Source organism: Hyaloscypha bicolor (genome assembly GCF_002865645.1).
Source record: "Hyaloscypha bicolor E unplaced genomic scaffold K444scaffold_10, whole genome shotgun sequence".
Taxonomy (NCBI): domain Eukaryota; kingdom Fungi; phylum Ascomycota; class Leotiomycetes; order Helotiales; family Hyaloscyphaceae; genus Hyaloscypha; species Hyaloscypha bicolor.
The window spans coordinates 117,795-135,133 of NW_020194512.1; the positions used below are offsets into that span (position 1 = coordinate 117,795).

General features: G+C 50.3%; 6 protein-coding genes across 6 annotated transcripts; 4 read left to right on the forward strand and 2 right to left on the reverse strand.

The window, feature by feature from the left end:
- Window positions 1-1,894: 1,894 nt before the first annotated feature.
- K444DRAFT_623120 (putative RNA processing protein Emg1) lies at window positions 1,895-2,693 on the forward strand (the record flags this gene model as incomplete). The annotated part of the gene is made up of 2 exons (XM_024882238.1): window positions 1,895-2,167; window positions 2,217-2,693. 2 exons carry the CDS (start codon window positions 1,895-1,897, stop codon window positions 2,691-2,693), a joined length of 750 nt encoding a protein of 249 aa, XP_024743763.1.
- Window positions 2,694-3,806: 1,113 nt separating this feature from the next.
- On the forward strand, window positions 3,807-5,958 carry K444DRAFT_1097 (uncharacterized protein). The gene is made up of 2 exons (XM_024870308.1): window positions 3,807-3,951; window positions 4,121-5,958. Exon 2 carries the CDS (start codon window positions 4,236-4,238, stop codon window positions 5,832-5,834), a length of 1,599 nt encoding a protein of 532 aa, XP_024743764.1. The 5' UTR covers window positions 3,807-3,951; window positions 4,121-4,235; the 3' UTR covers window positions 5,835-5,958.
- Window positions 5,959-6,806: 848 nt separating this feature from the next.
- K444DRAFT_605861 (uncharacterized protein) lies at window positions 6,807-10,824 on the forward strand. The gene is made up of 9 exons (XM_024878884.1): window positions 6,807-6,863; window positions 6,940-7,018; window positions 7,082-8,161; window positions 8,212-8,698; window positions 8,750-9,033; window positions 9,084-9,113; window positions 9,160-9,723; window positions 9,773-10,170; window positions 10,248-10,824. Exons 3-9 carry the CDS (start codon window positions 7,097-7,099, stop codon window positions 10,705-10,707), a joined length of 3,288 nt encoding a protein of 1,095 aa, XP_024743765.1. The 5' UTR covers window positions 6,807-6,863; window positions 6,940-7,018; window positions 7,082-7,096; the 3' UTR covers window positions 10,708-10,824.
- Window positions 10,825-11,154: 330 nt separating this feature from the next.
- K444DRAFT_516089 (NAD(P)-binding protein) lies at window positions 11,155-12,179 on the forward strand (the record flags this gene model as incomplete). The annotated part of the gene is made up of 2 exons (XM_024873652.1): window positions 11,155-11,753; window positions 11,825-12,179. 2 exons carry the CDS (start codon window positions 11,155-11,157, stop codon window positions 12,177-12,179), a joined length of 954 nt encoding a protein of 317 aa, XP_024743766.1.
- Window positions 12,180-12,286: 107 nt separating this feature from the next.
- Window positions 12,287-14,636, reverse strand: K444DRAFT_605863 (HET-domain-containing protein). Its single transcript, XM_024878885.1, has one exon. It carries the CDS (start codon window positions 14,607-14,609, stop codon window positions 12,513-12,515), a length of 2,097 nt encoding a protein of 698 aa, XP_024743767.1. The 5' UTR covers window positions 14,610-14,636; the 3' UTR covers window positions 12,287-12,512.
- A 1,620-nt stretch (window positions 14,637-16,256) lies between these two features.
- On the reverse strand, window positions 16,257-16,490 carry K444DRAFT_510760 (cytochrome b5; the record flags this gene model as incomplete). Its single annotated transcript, XM_024873447.1, has 2 exons — window positions 16,257-16,309; window positions 16,355-16,490. Coding segments are annotated over 2 exons (189 nt in total), but the record flags the coding sequence as incomplete, so codon positions are not given.
- Window positions 16,491-17,339: the final 849 nt, after the last annotated feature.

Genomic DNA, 17,339 nt, shown 5'->3' on the forward strand with positions numbered 1-17,339 from the left:
TTCATTTCTCTTCTGCTGACAATATGTAAAATCTGACATCGTCAGCAACAGACTGCTCAGACAGTTCTTCTAATCTGTGAGAGGCAGCAATATTGCATCTCGGGGCCGGAATGTGAAGTTCCACGGTCTGATCACCTCTTCATGCCGAACGGCTAATTTTCATTTGCTCTCTCCCCATCTCACAACAGGTGAATTTTGATTCCATCTTTCCCAATGTCCGTGCCAACTGTTCAGTGGGTCCCAATTGTTCAGATGACGCCAGGGACTTGGCGAACTCAGCCGCGACTCATATCCACAGATGAAGAGATCGAGACTCAGCTTGGCGAACTTCTGTCTTGGAGACCTGAAAATCTTCGATGCCCACAAGTGTCCAAGAGATTCAGCTTCTCTTGGTGGCTTGGCAGAAATTGTTTCTGAAACCTCGTCGGTCAAGACCTAGCCTTGTTTCCCCAGATGGCCCACATGTGGTCTGAAGTTTTCAAAAACAGCCAAGGAATCGCACCACCGAGAAGCCAAGAGCCAAAGGGTGTATCAGGAGAAAGCCAAGGACATGTGGAGACGGTGAGGATGTATAAGAGCCTTGAAATTCTCTTTTCTCTCTTTCACTTGAACATATTTGAAGACAAATACACGACGAGAGTATCGTAGTCTAGCGATATCTCACCCCAAGAGCAATACATATGAAAACGAGAGCTTCAGCGAAGACACATCAATGAAGCGAAGAATGAGCATGGCGAGCCGTGGAAATTCGTTTGGGCTCTTGACCCGTCCGGTGTCGTATGAGGCAGGTACTCCATTGCAGAGGGGAGCTAGGATACAACATCGAGATTGAGCAATACCACCGTGGTACAGGTGACGGTATAACCAAGTACGAGAATCAACGCAGCGGTCATATGAATGATCAGCGATGCAATAATCGGCCACATTATTGGAGCGAAATGGCGCCTGAAAACCAGATTATGGACCTAGTGCCAGGCTTCCAAGAAGCCGCACAATTCTTCGACCACGGTTAAAGAGCAATTCGCCGGCTCTGACAATGAGGAGGAAAGAAGAGTTCATTGGGTCATTGGGACACCTTTACCGTCTTGGGTACGTTTGATCGTGGGACGTTCCATCCATTCTCAATCCACTAGGTTTTGGCGGAAAGATTCGAAATGATGCTCAGCCCGAGGAAGGATCGGCATCCACAGATTCAAAGCTTCTAATTAAATAGTGAGGAAAGGGAAGGGGTTTCGAGAGCAACAGAACAAAGCTGGATGCAAGGGAAAGGGGAACGGAAGAGAAAACCACGATGCAATCACGTGCGGCTATTTTAGCGCAATTTCGGGTTTGCTGGCGCAGGAAGGTTAAGGGTACGGCGCAGGAAACTGAAGCGACTTCTCATACTCCCTTCCTTCGACCATATCACGTCAGCTTGCTCCCTTTCTCCAGAAATCTTCTTTCTCCCAATTCCTTCTCGTCACTTCCACTACGCAGAAGCACTCGCGATCCCCAAAATCCGCTCAAAAACAGCACTCCGCTCTTTTCTAAGCACCTTGAATACCGAAATACTTTTGTTCGCACAAAACTCGTACGCCCTCCAGACTCAAACAGACCGCCAATATGCCACTGATAGTTGGCGATAGTCGGACAATGTCTTCCCCAGAGCCACGTTTCGTGAAACGCCCCAGTAAGCAAGAAACCCGGAGTCGCAACATCTCTCTGCGAGCCGATATCGTTCTGGTGGTTCGGGCGCAGAAAGAGGCGGCGACTCGCACTCCCCCAAGATCTTCCCCCCTTCTCCCCATTCTTCCCACTCAACGTTCTACAATCAATTTCGATCCCAACATCGATCTTAACACTGCAAAAGAATTATTCAACATAATCTCTTGCATAACAGCTGATCTTCATCGCAATGTCAGGAACCCAGTCAGCACCACCTCCAGCCCTCCCGCAGTTGACGGCCGAGCAGCACATTCCTATTCCGTCCTCCGATAAAGACTCGCAGCGCCTGATCGTTGTCCTCTCCAATGCCAGTCTCGAGACCTACAAGGCCAGCTTCGGTGGCAATAGACCAGGTGGACAAAGAGAGGAGAAGTACAGTCTCCTCAATTCAGACGAACATATTGGCGTCATGAGGAAGATGAATCGCGATATTAGCGATGCCCGACCAGATATTACTCACCAGGTTCGAAGAGCTACGATCCAATATCACAACAAATGCTGACTATTCGCAGTGTCTACTCACCCTTCTCGACTCTCCAATCAACAAGGCAGGCAAACTTCAGATCTACATCCACACTGCCAAGGGTGTCCTCATCGAAGTCAGCCCAACCGTTCGCATCCCACGTACCTTCAAGCGATTCGCTGGTCTCATGGTCCAACTCCTCCACCGCCTCTCCATTCGATCTGTCAACTCTCAAGAGAAGCTGCTGAAGGTCATTCCGAACCCAATCTCTGATCATTTACCGCCAAATTGCCGCAAGATCACACTAAGCTTCGATGCCCCACTGGTACGAGTTCGGGAATACGTGGAGAACTTAAATGAGAAGGAGAGCATCTGCGTGTTTGTCGGGGCTATGGCCAAGGGCACGGATAACTTTGCAGACGAATACGTGGACGAGAAGATCGCCATCAGCAACTACAGCCTTTCCGCCAGTGTGGCATGCAGCAAATTCTGCCACGCCGCAGAAGATGTATGGGGCATCGTCTAGTCAGCCTCGCCATTCCTCGCCTGACTGGGTCGCCCCCCTCGACTCACCAACACAATAGGAATTGGGCGGAGGATTACATGGGAGATTTGGCCGATTTCAAAGGTGAAAGCGGGGCCACTGGCATTAGCTACGATACCAACATCGTCCGCTGTGTCTTTGGTCGCCGGGCTTGGGTGTCTGTGTGCTCTGTCTCTGTTTTTACAACCAAAACTCAGGCGTTCAACATCAGATCCAAGACGCTTTTTTACAAAAAGTCGTCTTCGTAGATACCAACTCAACTTGGTTCTACATCTCTTTTGTTCTTCTTCCGGCTGCTTAGTGGCAGCTGGATTCCTCCCCCTTTGGCTGGAAAATGGCAGGATCCGATCGGACGGAGATCAAAGCTGGTTGAGGGACTGCTCATTGGGCAACGACATCGGGAACAGTGGATTCAACGTTAGCGGCAGCGGCGCGGTGCGGCTCGCGAGTCATGGCGTGGGTGGTAGCCTCATATCCAAATGTATCCAAAGTCATCGCGGAAGGAATGCAAGATGAGCATCTCTTGGGCTTCAAGTTCCAACCAATTTGCCGGCTCAGCCTTGATGCAATTCCAGATCCCAACGGAAGGAATCTCTTGCAGTCTGAAAGGCTGCCAGCTCGGGTCACAAGCTTCTGTACAACACCACAAATGTACCCCTCATCCGCCATTCGCGCCCTCTTCGCCCCAACCTCACATCTCACATAATATCCCAGGGCATGCAAATGCATCTGTGCCTGTCTGGCTGTCTTGCCATGGGCACAAACTCTCCCGACGCCACCACAGGCTACGCTTCCGAAGTCGTGAGCTCGCATATCCCTCTCGCATATCCACATGCATATTCCTTCGCCTCGCGGTCCCCATTGGCTAGGAGCCTACCCCTCCGTCACAGGCTGCACTTCCCCGCCAAATAGGATCCTTTTCCTTCTTATCCACCACAAATCGTCGCATTATCAGCATTGCGCTGCCACGTTTCCCTGTAGCCAGTCGGCTAGCCTTACTTCCCATCACCTTACCGGACAGTGATCACCAACCACTGGCGGGAGATCAACTCATCTGCTCAATGGCACGGCCTGAAGCATCGAGTGGTGGGTGTGTCACGAGCTTCTCGCCTCGTGCGATTTTTGTGTGCTGAGCAAGGTTTTTATAAGACCTGACGATCTGAAGCCCTTCTTGTCAACCCCCTTTGCTTTTTCCAGCGAAAATTTCATTCTTTTACCCCGCGGGCGTTAACCTTAACCCGTTTGTTACTCATTCCTTCCGCATTCTGACGTTTTTTTTTTTGCAAGGCACGCGCCCGACCGGTCCGTAGGCCACGGCTCTTTCACGCGTGCTTGACGGCCTGTCTGATGCGTTCCGTTTTTCGGCTCAATCCAATCTCAGCTCATTATTGACGCTTGCAACCCAACAGCCTCGCCCTACCGCTTTTTTGACGCCCAACTTCCCTATTCAACATTTAATCCCTACCTCAATCCCGGACCCGATTTTTCAGACCTGATGATTTAAAGTTGCAAGAGGACCCGCAGATGTCCCCGCCAGTACCACCCTCCGCTCCGTACAACGACCACACGCGCCCGCCCCTCCTCTTCGTCACGCACCTCCCCTCCGCATCCTCCTTCTACGCAGCCATTATCCAACCCCTGGGCCTGCAATTCTTGCCTCCGAATCCGCCCTCGCCTCATAATCTCCCCATCACTCCGCACACGATCACCAATCCGGTCCTCAATTACGGGTATTTGACACAAGGGCCAGCGGGCTTGAAGAGTGTGGTTGTGTTTAGCATCACTGGAATTGGGGCTCAGCCGCAAGGGATCAGACCGGCGAAGATCACGTTGAGTGCGAGTTCCGAGGAGGCCGTAAGAGAGTTCTGGAAAAAGAGCGGGTTAGTTAATAAAGGGGTTCGCACGCCGGCGAAACTTGATTTCTTGCCCGAAGAGGGAGAGGAAGGCATTGTTGCTCGGACCAGGGACTTTGATGGGAACATGTTGGAGGCTGTGTATAGACCGAGGGATAGGGGATTTAGTTACGGTGGAGGGTATGGGGGAGGGGGGCATGCGAGGCCGGTGATCGAGACGGCTGCTACGGAACGCGAGGCCAGGAGGGTGCTGGAGTGGCAGCAGCAGGTTGCGAAGAGCATTGGGGAGAATGGCGGGAGTGGCGGCGCTGCGTCTGTTTCGAGCTCGGATGTTGAGGGCGGATATCGACCGGGAGCAGTGAGGAGGGCGGAGACCTATCCTGCTCAAGGCAGCGAGCGACCGATGAGGCTTGTGAGGAGAGAGACCGTTACGACGGAGCATTACCGCAGACCTGATGAGAGGGGAGAAGGCGGGAGAGGCATCAGTGGCAAAGCGGTTATTGGTACGTTGTTGGGTGCTGCTGCGGGCGCGGCGTTTGCTTACGCTATGGTGCGGTCAGAATCGCCTGAGCGACGACCTCTTGCTGCTCCCCGGAGAGCGAGCTATGACAATCAGAGCGAGCGGCTGTATACGCAGGTTGCGCAAAGTCCGCGGGAGAGGTTGCCGGCGAGGAGTTATGTCTCTGCGAGCCAAGAGGGGAGGCCGAGATATGTGGATGCGGCTCCAAGGGTGCATCAAATTGAGGAGAAGAGCTATGATTCTCAACGCCCTGGTCGCTCGGTGCAAGGGGGGAGTCGGGCGAGGAGTAGAAGTGAGGCGGGGTCGCGGTACGAGCGGCCGTTGACACTTCTCCCAGCGAGGACGCAGTCGAGAGCGAGAAGTCCGTCGCAGTTGAGCCATAGGAGTAGCTACAAGACTGCGAGGGAACGAAGCCCCAGCCGCAGCAGGAAAACGGGGAGCCATGTGAGCACGCGGAGTTACCATTCTCATTCTACGGCTAAGCAGTCACCGCCTCCGCCGGTGTCGACGAGCACGATCAAGATCCGTGCTATGCCGAGTGAGAGGGAGAGGAGGGTCATGCATTCTGGATTTGAGAGGGACGTTGAGAGGGCGAGGCACGTGCCGTTGCCGACGAGTGTTGCGAGCGGGCCGGGGTATGCGGTGAGCGTTGCGCCAAGTGATAGTGTGAGCAGCGTAGGGATCAAGAGGGAGAGAGAAAGGCTGAGGGAGAGAATGAGCATCAGGGATGGCGTTCCGAGGGGCTGGTAAAGCAAAGGTGTGACATCGGCCGTTTTTGATGGAAAACAGGACATAGACATTGGGATTGGGATTGGGATTAGGATTGGGCTGGGGCTAGGACGGATGGCCTGGAGCTTGGGTTGGCATGTGATGGGATGGGTTGGTGCATTGGGACTGGAGCGGGGATGGAGATATGAATGTGGATATGATTTATGAAAGGGCGGAGTCTCTGGGGGTACATTTGGGTTACGAATTAGATAAACAATCACTTGAGGATCTAATAATACTCTATTTCTGGGGGTTTCAGCCTAGTTCTTGTGCCGCCTTCCAAATTTCCTGCTGTTTGCTGCGGTGGGTCGAAACAGCCTCGTTTAGGCGCCACCACGCGGCTCGCTGCCAAGTTGTCCGCTTTGTTGAACGGGAAGAAACAGGGAATCTGAAAATGCGATGTGCAACGGAAGAGCAGGAAGCAGAGTTCGAGAAAGTCCCCCGCAGCTCTCAAGTCAGAAGATGTCTTGGATTGATTGCCGCTAGGAGGTTTTGGTAAGTAACAAGAGATGTATTGGAGAATTTGGACTCGTGATGCTTCCGCATTCCAGGGTTTGCCGAGGTCTCTTTCCTTACTGTATTCGTTGCAAGGAGGCGACGCGACTCGGCGACTTCTCAGCCTGATTTGGAAAGGGTTGAGTTTCCGGTTCAATCGGTCAGGTCGAAGGCCATCTCCAACTCTTTGAAATGTACTCATATACAGCATTTCACCTCAACGGGTGTCTCACATCTCTACTGCTCAATAGTAAGGTTAAAGGTCTCTCCTGCATCTCGCGGCCGACCATCGTCATAGGGGTCCATCCTCAGCCCTAGCCTCGCCGCCATCCCTGAACGGACACCTTCCACCCACACTTCTCCCACGCAGCCAGAGCCTAGAACATCGATGAACATCCTGCGCGTGCGGGCTTACCGTCACCATGTACATTCGAAATTCCGATCCTAGGGCCCACCTCTACGGGCTGGAGTTGAAGTTGGGGGAACCCCTCAAGAGCCGCTTGGACAGTTCTGCTGGTACGTGGAGTCCCGGCACTTCATTGTCAACAGGACGACACGCGCCCGCAAGAGACTGATGGCGAAGTTGCTCAAGGGTGGGAGGAAGGAGGAACCAGTAAGCGAATAAGGATGATCTAGCAGACAGTGAAGTCTGGGGAGGCAGTTCTAGCAAAGTACGTCATCGGGGGTATGTGGGAAGTTTGAGCGTGCATAACAGCTGACAATGACTCGATCAGCAGCCTCGACCCTCGATGCAGAACAACACGCACGCCCAGAGCGAGCCTTCCAGGCATTCGGCCCTCGATCTCCAATTAGCTGTTCTGCGACATCTGCCAACCCCCGTGTTGGTTCTCTCCCCGAGCCGAAAGGCCGTGTTCTTGAATCGAGCTGCCGAACGGGCCATTGGAAGTTCGGACCCCATACAATCGGGGACGAGTGCACTCGGGCAGGGCCCTGTCGACTTGGGGATCAATCTGCTGTATAATCGGATGTGGAACGTGGTCCTGGATAAACTTGTGACGGCACAGAAGGAAGCCAACTCGGATGGGAACACTTGCCCGGTCCACAAACTCGACGCTGTGGTTTCGAACACAAACCTCACGTACGAAGAGAGGCATTTTCGGATACTGGCCTCTATAGTTACGGCTGATGATGGGATGTACTTTCTGCTTTCGTTTGAACGGGCTGCACATATCGAGAAGCAAATAAAACCCCACCATGACGACCAGATCTCCTCCCCTGATGGAGGCCATCCCGTTACTCCAAATGGAGCGCAGCATGGCACAGCTGTGGACGGTCGGAGAGACATCCATCGGATCAAGAAAGCCGTGTTCGACAGCAGTAATATAGCGTCATTCATCTTAACTGTCGATGAGAAGTTCTATTTGACGAACAAGAAAACGAGAGAGGTTCTTGGAGATTTTATGGGTGGAGCAGAGGGCTGTGATGGGTTGAGCTTGAGAGAGAGGCTGGAAATCTGGGATGAGCACTTTACAAGGCCACTCGAGCATGCTGAGTTCCCCGGAATGAAGCTGGTGAGGGCGAAGAAGCCATTTACAGGCTATCGATGCGGGTTTATGCATACCATAACGGGCGATAAAGTTGTGATGAATGTGAGTGGGGAGTGTTTATATGACGACGACACGGGAGAATTTATGGGAGGGATCTGCTGGTGCAGAGACCTACAGGAGTATGGAGATTTCTTGAGTGAGCAGCAGCAACAAACGTTGGAAAGTCACGAAACGATTTGCAACCTGATGCCCCATCTTGTTTGGACAACCACGACGGAGGGTCTTTGCGACTGGTTTTCTCAACGGGTAAGCGGGTAAAGTTCACTTCGACTTTGCGGGAACTGAATGATCGGCAGTGGTACGAATTTACGGGTATGAATAAAGAAGAATCACTCGGAGCTGGATTCCAAAACGCAATACACCCTGATGATCTCCCGGTATTGATGGACAAATGGGAGCACCATCGAAAATTAGGAAACGAATGCGAGGTTGAAATAAGATACCGACGAAACGATGGGGTCTACAAGTGGATGCTTGCTCGAGCTTGCCCCTTAAAGAACGAATCTGGCAAGATATTGAAATGGTATGGAACGAACACAGATATCCATGATCTGGTCATGGCTCGAATCGAGGCAGCGAGGAACAAACTTCAAGTACTCACCGTGCTTGCACATGCGGAGGTCAACTTGTTTTCTATCAACAAAGACCGAATATGTACGATGGCCGAAGGTGGCATGCTCTGGGACTCTGAAGCGGAATCATATGATATCAATAACAAGTCGACACTGGTTGGAAAAGATGCAATCGAAATTGCACAACAGACTCAGCCCGGAGGTGTTCCTGGTTTGTACCCAAGCCGCACAGATTGAGAATCTATTGACCATATAAATCTAGGCTACGAGAGGAATGTCATGGAGGTTCTGTCCGGGAAGGTTGGAGTTGCGCAGTCCGAAGACAGAATTGGGGACCGAATATTTCGAACTAGAGTTGTGGCAGAATTAGAACATAACTCGAGTGATGGCGGTAAGGAACCAGAAGTGAAAGGGTGTCTTGGATTAAGTATTGATGTTACGGATATGAAGGCTCGAGCTGCGTTAGAGTTGGACAATGCTCGATTGATGATGGAGGAGCAAGCTGCAAAGGATTCGAATCGAGTGAAGAGTCAGTTCTTAGCAAATGTGAGTTTACATATTCGTAGGAGGCCCAATACTGATGGATGGATTCGCAGATGTCTCACGAATTGAGAACACCCACCGCTGTACGTCTCGTTTCCTCCCAACTTTGATCAGGCTAACATGAAACAGGGAGTGATTGGAATGGTCGAGTTGCTCAGCGAAGATCCAAATCTGACCTCGGAGCAGCAAGAATATGTCAATAGCATTCAACTATCTGCCAAAGCGCTTCTTACAATCGTCAACGACATCCTAGACTTCTCAAAGATCGAAAGCGGCCGCCTTGACATCGAAGAGGTACCTTTCAATCTCGCATCGATCATCAGCGAGCTGTGCAAATTACTCGGCATGTTCGCAAACCAAAAGGGATTAAAGTTCGGTTACGAGAATACTATGGACGAGAATCTCGAACTTTTTGGAGACCCTGGACGGACAAGACAAGTGCTGTCCAATCTTCTGACGAATGCTTTGAAGTTTACCAAGGAAGGATCTGTTCACTTAACAGTGTCATCAAGGGCAATGAGTCCACAGTTGGCCGGTGACGAGGTCCTGGAGGTTCAGTTCATCATCGAAGACACGGGAATTGGTATCGAGAAGCATGTGCTTGATAAATTGTTTAGGCCGTTCAGTCAGGGCGATTCCTCGACTGCCCGCCTGTTTGGCGGGACAGGACTCGGGCTTACGATTTCAAGAAATGTGGGCATTTCCTCCCTGCTATCCACAACAATAGGCTGATAGCAACCAGCTGGCAAGCTTAATGAAAGGCTCCATTACCCTCGACTCCACACCCAACGTGGGCAGCAAAGCAATCTTCACCGTTCCGCTAAAAGTCTCCTCTTACTGTCGCAACCCACGCCTCGACGCCTCGACCTCCTCCCCACCACATCCAGGCTTCCGTCTCTCCGCCCGAACAGGCAAGAAGTTGACACCAACGTCAACGCAGAACGTAGCTCACCGCTCTATAAACCAAGACCTCCTGAACCAACAAATCTCCAACAGCGTGACAGATTATTCACCAGTGCCGTCACCTCCAATGGATCGGTCACTTCGCCACGGCTCTGTTGAGGGCCTTTCGCCTGGTACTCCACTTCAATTGTCTGCAGAGCAAAGGAGTATGGTTCATATTCTGGTTGTGGAAGATAAGTATGTTCCCTCTCCAGCTCCTCCAGCTCCCCCCATTCTTCTCATTATTGTGTGAAGGCTGAAAGTAATGGAAATAGCGCAATCAACCAAACCATAGCAATCAAGAATATTCGCAAACTCGGTTTTCCCGTAACAGCCGTCTGGAACGGCCGCGAAGCCCTCTCCTACCTTCTTTCCCCATCCCGGACACAACCAAGACCGTCGATTATCCTCATGGATGTACAGATGCCGGTTATGGACGGGTATGAAGCTACGTGTATCTTGCGTACTGGGAAGGAATATTCTCTGGACCAAATTGAGTCGAAAGAAAGGAATGCCGATGGCGATGCTATTAAAGGGCCAGCTGAGGGGAGTGGGGCAAGGGCGAAAGTGAGGCTGAGTGACATTCCTGTGATTGCGATGACCGCTTCAGCCATTCAGGGCGATAAGGAGAAGTGTCATGAGGCGGGGATGGACGATTATCTGGCTAAGCCGGTGGAGAAGGCGAGGCTGGAGGAGATGCTTCTTAAGTGGGCAGGGAGGAGGAGGGGGGGTTGAGAGGAAAATAGAAATAGACAAATTCGACCTCGTTCAGTGTCAGAGAGTCCAGGATATTGGCCCAATGATCAATTATCTGATGATACCAACCTCGTGGATATCTATGAAAGAATGGACATCTCTCTAAACACTTATCTAAGTGTGCCCACGCTCTAAGTTCCTTTCCTGTAAGAGAGAGAGATATCGAGGAGCATAAAGCAAGCGAGACCCCTTTTTGCTCGGTGAGAAATTACCCCGCCATTTCGCACACCCCGCCCCGCCCCCACTTTTCGGGTGACACAAGAAAGGAACCGCGCCTTTCTTTCAACACGCTTGAATACGCGATTTCACCTTGTGATGGCGAAAGACGACTCCTGCGACTTCACCTGACAAAACTCTCGCCACCTTCCCTTCGTACTCCATTGAGCATCTAAACCCACCAAGCAGTGCCCGCTTCAAGCACAAGTCATGGCGCCAAAGAAGGAGAACCTCCTCCTGCTCGGAGCAACCGGATACATTGGAACCGATATCCTCGAGCAGGTCATAAAAGCTAAAGAGTCGTTTGGTCGAATCGCTATCTTGACTTCCCCGTCCACAGCTCAAAACAAAGCTGATGTATTGGCGAAGCTGAAAAACCAGGGCGTAGAGGTTATCATTGGCGACACCTCGAATTCCTCCGACCTTCTAAACGCATTCAACGACATCGACACCGTGATCAGCGCAGCGGGGCGACCAATTATAGCACAGCAGATAGATTGGATAAACATCGCTATCCAGGCTCCGTCCGTGAAAAGGTTCTTTCCCTCTGAGTACGGGACGGATATTGAGTACGATGCAAGCTCGGCAAACGAGGTTCCTCATCAGCAGAAACTGAAAGTTAGAGCAGCGCTCAGGGAGCAGGAGAAAGAAGGAAAGGGGCTGGAGTACACGTTCGTTGTGACGGGGCCTTTTGCGTATGGGTATCTGGCTGCTGGGAAAGGTTCACTGGGATCTTTTGATGTGAAGGAGAAGAAGGCTGTTGTGCTTGGTGATGGGAAGGGGAAGATTAGCTTGACGACGGATCCTGAGTGAGTTCCACTCCCCCTCTCCCCTCTCCTCCCCTCCCCGCCCTTCATCTGACTAACACGGTTTTAACCAGTGTGGGCAAACTCGTCGTCGCTGCTCTTCTGCATCCTGAAGCAGCTAGAAATCGCGCATTGAGAGTCAACTCGTTCACTACCACTCCACTGGAGATAGTTGAAGAGTTTGAAAAGCAAACAGGGGGCGGAAAATGGGGAGTTGAATTTATAGCATTGGAGAGGGCGAGGGAGCTGGAGAAGAAGGCGTATGAGGAGGGCAATCCATACGCTGTTGTTTTCACGCTAAGAAGGATTTGGGGTGAGGGTGGCACGCTTTATGAGAGGAGGGATAATGGGATCATTGGGGCGGAGGAGGGATTGGATGATTTGACCGACGCTGTTAAGGTGGCAATTGCGGCTCAGACGGGAGCTTGATATGGCGAGGAAGACGTTGAATGAGTACTTTCTGGTACGATATTTCTTGGATGATCATCCTATCTTTTTTTTCCCTGTGTGTAATCTGACATGGAAGCCAGCTTGGTTTGCGAACCGGAAAGTCTTAATCTTCCACTCCTCCCCTGCACTTCCCCCTGTGATGAGAAACCCCCTCAAGAACCTTGGCACCATTTTCCCCATCTCCACGATGGAAATATTCATTCCAATACATGTTCTCGTCCCAGCTCCAAACTAAAGAATTATTCCGTTGGAGAGGCGAGATAAAATGAGTAAGGGACAAATTTTTATGACCAGTTTTGGAACATCTCATGGCTAGACCAGTATGAAGTCTTCAAGCACCGCAGTGTCCACCTTCCAAATCTCGCCGGACATTAACCCTTGAGTGTAGCATTCCCCAACCAATCGGAACTTCTCCTTGCGTGTCCTTTTTACGTATGGCACGTCGATTCCACCAACATTCACATCGCCACACCATTCATATTCGATTCTGGGCGGTTCGTTAAATGCTCTGAAGTCCTCATTTTGTGGCCGCAAAGCATGTGGTACTCTTGATCCAGCAAAGACGCAGATCTGGTCATTGATCTCTAGTTCCTTCGGCCCCAGGCCCATGTACCCTTTTCTCGTTACATAGAATCTCCTTTCTTGAGAACGATCAACCACTCGACTGAAATATGTCATCAATTCGTAGTCAATCATAACCATACCGGGCGATGTTATGATCCTGTTCTGGCCAGTCAGATCCCCAAGCTTCAAGTAAATCCAATTCCGAAAGCCGGTGAACTCATCCGGAAGCTCTGGCTGGGGTTCATTGTCGGGAACCTGTTCCGGGAGCATGTTGCCAATTTGTCTTTTGTAGTCGAATGTCACCTCTTTATCGTCCATGATTAAAGTCCTTGCAAGTGCCGCCCATACAGACCCCCCTCCCACTCGATACGGATATCTGTCCATCCCAACAAAAGCCAAGGTCTCGAAAAGTCTCATCTCCAGAAATTGATACCACAACCCAACGTAGCTAGGATTGACGACTGTCCATTTTGGTTCCCCCTTGGCTAACTCTTCTTGCTCGATTTCTCCAACGCACGGCATCACGGCAAGAACCCTGTCGATCAACTTTCCCCTTGTCACGAGCACCGAGTTCGACTCGTCGAATTCGAGCGTCGCCTCAAATTTACCACCAGCGGCAAATCCACGTAACATATCAGTAGGACCGCGAAATGGAAGCCTCCAATCCGGGACCCAAGATGGAATCTTCAAACTCTCTCCACATAGCAGATGGTTCGAGATTCCTGCCCAGGACAAAACATCCACGCTGCCACTTTCTCGAATGCAATATCTTGCAAACGCTTCGAAGACCTCTGCCTCGGATCTTTTATACTCGATAGTGAAAGGGGTCTTCCTGCGGTGATTGAAGATACCGAGCAGCGCAAAAACCCTGTCCTTGTCATCTCTGCAGTCAAACCCTCTAGCATCTTCCAAACAAGCATATATCTGAATCGCCATCGCCTCTCTCTCACTCGCCCAAATATCTTTCCTAATTCTCGCAACCTTCGTGATATTCTGCAGTCCTCTAGTCACAGCCCCCCTTCCCATCCCTGTCCTCCGGTTAAGATACTGACTCCCATCACCCTCCAACCTCGCCAGAACCTCACCTGCCATAGCCAGGACATCCCATTCGACCTTCTCTGTGCCACAGTAAACAGTCGCCGTCCTCGCAAAAGCGATTTCTTGAATAACCCACCGCCGAGAGAACCATGGTCGCGTCCAGATCACATCTGTCTTCTTCATCATTTCCGAATCGCCATACACTTCTTCCCAAAGCACTTTGTTTGTTGCACCATGCTCTTCGCAATGTTGTTCAACCTTCGGCTCCAGAACAGGACCTCCACGTTCCAAGAACTTGCTTCCAATGTGCGTCAAATAGCGCATCGCCTCTTTGGATCCCTCGGACTCAGTTCCCAGCCAAATTAATACATTTGACGCCTTCCGATAGATATCCTCCATGAGCGGGATCTGGTGGGACTTCTCTTCCGTGTCAGATTGATTAATACATATGGCGTCGATCCAGATTCGTAACTCTTTGTCTGGTTGCTGGAAGTTCAGGAGGGCATCCCGCAGGTTTTGCGTTATTTTGATTTTGTGAGCGTCGCAGAGTAAAGTGCACGGGAAAACATTCTCGCCCCAAGTGTAAGAGGGGGCTTGGAATACCGGGTTGCTCTCTAGAGAGACTTCTTCGAGTTTACAGTGGAGCTGTTTGTCTTGGAGGCTTGCGCGGCAAGGCAGAAGGCAGAGAACTCGTATTGAGGTTAGTGATGCGAGGGGTCTGTATTGATATGGCTGCTGCATGATATTGGTTGTTGAATGGTTCCCTGCTTCTGGGAGACTCTGTTGGGGGTCTTTCAAGTTCTCCATAATTTGATATAGGTCTCTGAGATATTTGGGAATGGTGTTGTTGAAGAGGGAATTGATGTGGGGCTGAGTACCTCGTATCGACTCGTGGAGGTGGAACGAATGAAGGTGGCTTGCACGTGCCGTCCCAAAATAGCCGCTGCATGCCTGCCAAGCAAAATACTTCTATCCGGAACCACTGTGTACCACTCATCGCCTGCAGCTGACAAATCGTTTACTTATGCCATCTTGAGATGTACCCGAGGCATGTTTTGCGGGTTTAGGGTCATGGGAAAAGTTAGTCAGTTTAGGTCTTGAATATCCAATATCCATCTCTCTGGAATTACCCCGCTTTACCCCGCTATTTCAGGAGTCAGGAGACTTCTCGCTTAAAGTCTCCTAATAAACAAAACAATACCAACCACTACTACGCTATTTGACCATTATTTGTGAATCATTTCATGGTATGAATAAACATTCAACTTATAGCTCTTACGCGACATGGACTTAGATTTGCCTCGGACGGTTTATTTTTATTTTTCATGTATTGCTGCATTTGCACTCTAGCAGGCCGGCCGCAGCAGGGTAGAAAGACTATGCTCGCCATGTGCTGTAACAGACCAGCCGCCTCAGTAGAGAGAGACCATGCTCACGTGAAAAAAAGAAGGGAAAAAACCGGCGTCACGCCGAAAGCCGTGCTAAATCCTTCAGCTATTCTGGAAGTCTGAAATCGCGGAAATCGGGAACTACCAGAGCTGATGACAGCAAGAGCCGTCTATCGTTAACTCATGCTGCCTTAATTCTGGATTATTAGTCTTATACTGGCTCAGAAGGCCCCAGACGTCGTCGTCTCGTTCGTCTTTCGTAGTACTAGGGGTTCGAAGCGATCTCTTCCGCATCGTTGGTGGAGCCATAAACATTCCAATTATAGTTTGAGTAAAAATACTTATTCATCATTACTGCTAGAAGTGTTTGAAGTATCCAACTTAACTCGGAACATTGATCAGATCAGTGTTATTTCTATTAATAGCAGACCAGCTTCATCTCTCTTATTCAGGATCTAATAAAGGCATTCGAATACTCTCTCACTAAACTATCACTGTAAGCAAGACCATACCAATCCTAATCACTGGCCCTTAGCGACCACTGCCTCTGCATCATTGATTTATAGATTCAAGGTCATCAAATCGTCAACAATACGACACCGAAATACTCAATAGAATCAATTTGCACTGAACTGAAGACAGAAAAACCAATGAAGACTCCCTCCCCCGATTCGAGAATCAATACTGAAATCACGAAAGTGCCTTTCCCCCCTTCATCGCCATTCTGGGAAGTTCCTCAGAGCTAAGTTTGTTTCCGTTGCCCGTCCTAGACGTACTCCTTCTCGACCTCCTCTACCATTGTCAATGTGGTCTCTTCTTGTGCGTTTGGTCCATGGACAACGATCTGCTGAGCTTCCACATCCCCAAGGGTAGAAGATTTTTCCTGTGAAGGCACAGTGGCAAAAGGAGCAGTCTCGCTATCCTTGACCTTTGCCGGAGATCCCGCATCGCTACTCTTCTTTCCCCAGTCGAACAACTTGCGCATGAAAGAGGCCTTCTTCTCCGTTTGACCAGGCTGCGGCGGAAGTCTACCGATCAGATGCTTCTTCCTCGGATTGTTTCTCCCATGTGCACCCTGAAACGTTTTGGTTGCATCCTTCCCGGCGTTCTGTGCAATTACTGTCTGGGGTTAGCTTTGGCAGCCTGGAAGAATTACGAACTTACCTCTTGGACCACCTGGGTGTCTATGGTGGAATTGCGTGAAGTCGTATACCTTGCCATTGACCAGGACCCAGAGGTCCTCAGGAGTGCTGTGTGTGGCGACTTCCTCCTCGGTATAAATGGGGAGCTCATTGTCCATTCTGGAGTGGGCGTCAAAGGCGTCGCGGAAGCTGGTGTAGAATACTGACATTGCCGAAGTCGGTGAAGAGGAGGGCAGCAGATGAGATGGCTGATTGTAAGAGTCTACGACCTGGGTTGAGTTGATCCTTTGGAATGTTGGAGGTTTGGTGGATGTTGGTTGTGGTTCCGTTGTGGGAAGAAAGTTGGGCATCTGTGGTGGTCAAGAGGGCATTCTTAAATGGACCGAGGGGAGTTGGATGCTCACATTGTGAATTGGTTCCTAAATTCCCTAAAAGGCCATGAATAACTATTTGACGTCATATGAACCAATAAAACGAGTAAGAATTTGTGATAAATTTGAAATGCCATTGATTCACTAAAACCTTCCACAAGAAGCCAAATATCTAAATTACGCAAGTATGATGCAAGAGAGCATGTTGCCGTGTAAGGGTTCACACTTCCCCAAAGGGAAGATGAATACTTGGCACGAGCTGCTTTGTGTTCTTTCTCTGGGATTAAGACGAAAACCACGTAAGATTAAAGATAGTAAAAGATTCGGGAAGAATGCTGTGTCGCCGTGATATTGCCAATCGCGGCATGCTGGCTCGACCGCAAACCGGAAACAAATGGGCACAGAATTTGTGACTCAAGGACAGATGAACGAGCTTCGAAGGGAGATTCAGAACTAGAAGCACTCCCGCGTTAATCAAGTTTAGCTTCTAAGCTTGAAGCAAAGATCAGATGTCGTATTTCTAGTCCAAGAGAGTAAAGCCTGTCCATATGGGATTCTATTCACTTTTCCCGTTGAAGGTGAATCAACCTCATAACCCTTTATATTAGTCTTCGCTAAACCAAAATACACAATGCT

Coding starts and splice junctions, on each gene's coding strand:
- K444DRAFT_605861 (XM_024878884.1), top strand. CDS start 7,097: ATGCAGAACAACACGCACGCCCAGAGCGAGCCTTCCAGGCATTCGGCC. Junction 8,162..8,211: donor GCGACTGGTTTTCTCAACGG/GTAAGCGGGTAA, acceptor AATGATCGGCAG/TGGTACGAATTTACGGGTAT. Junction 10,171..10,247: donor ATTCTGGTTGTGGAAGATAA/GTATGTTCCCTC, acceptor TAATGGAAATAG/CGCAATCAACCAAACCATAG.
- K444DRAFT_1097 (XM_024870308.1), top strand. CDS start 4,236: ATGTCCCCGCCAGTACCACCCTCCGCTCCGTACAACGACCACACGCGC.
- K444DRAFT_605863 (XM_024878885.1), bottom strand. CDS start 14,609: ATGGAGAACTTGAAAGACCCCCAACAGAGTCTCCCAGAAGCAGGGAAC.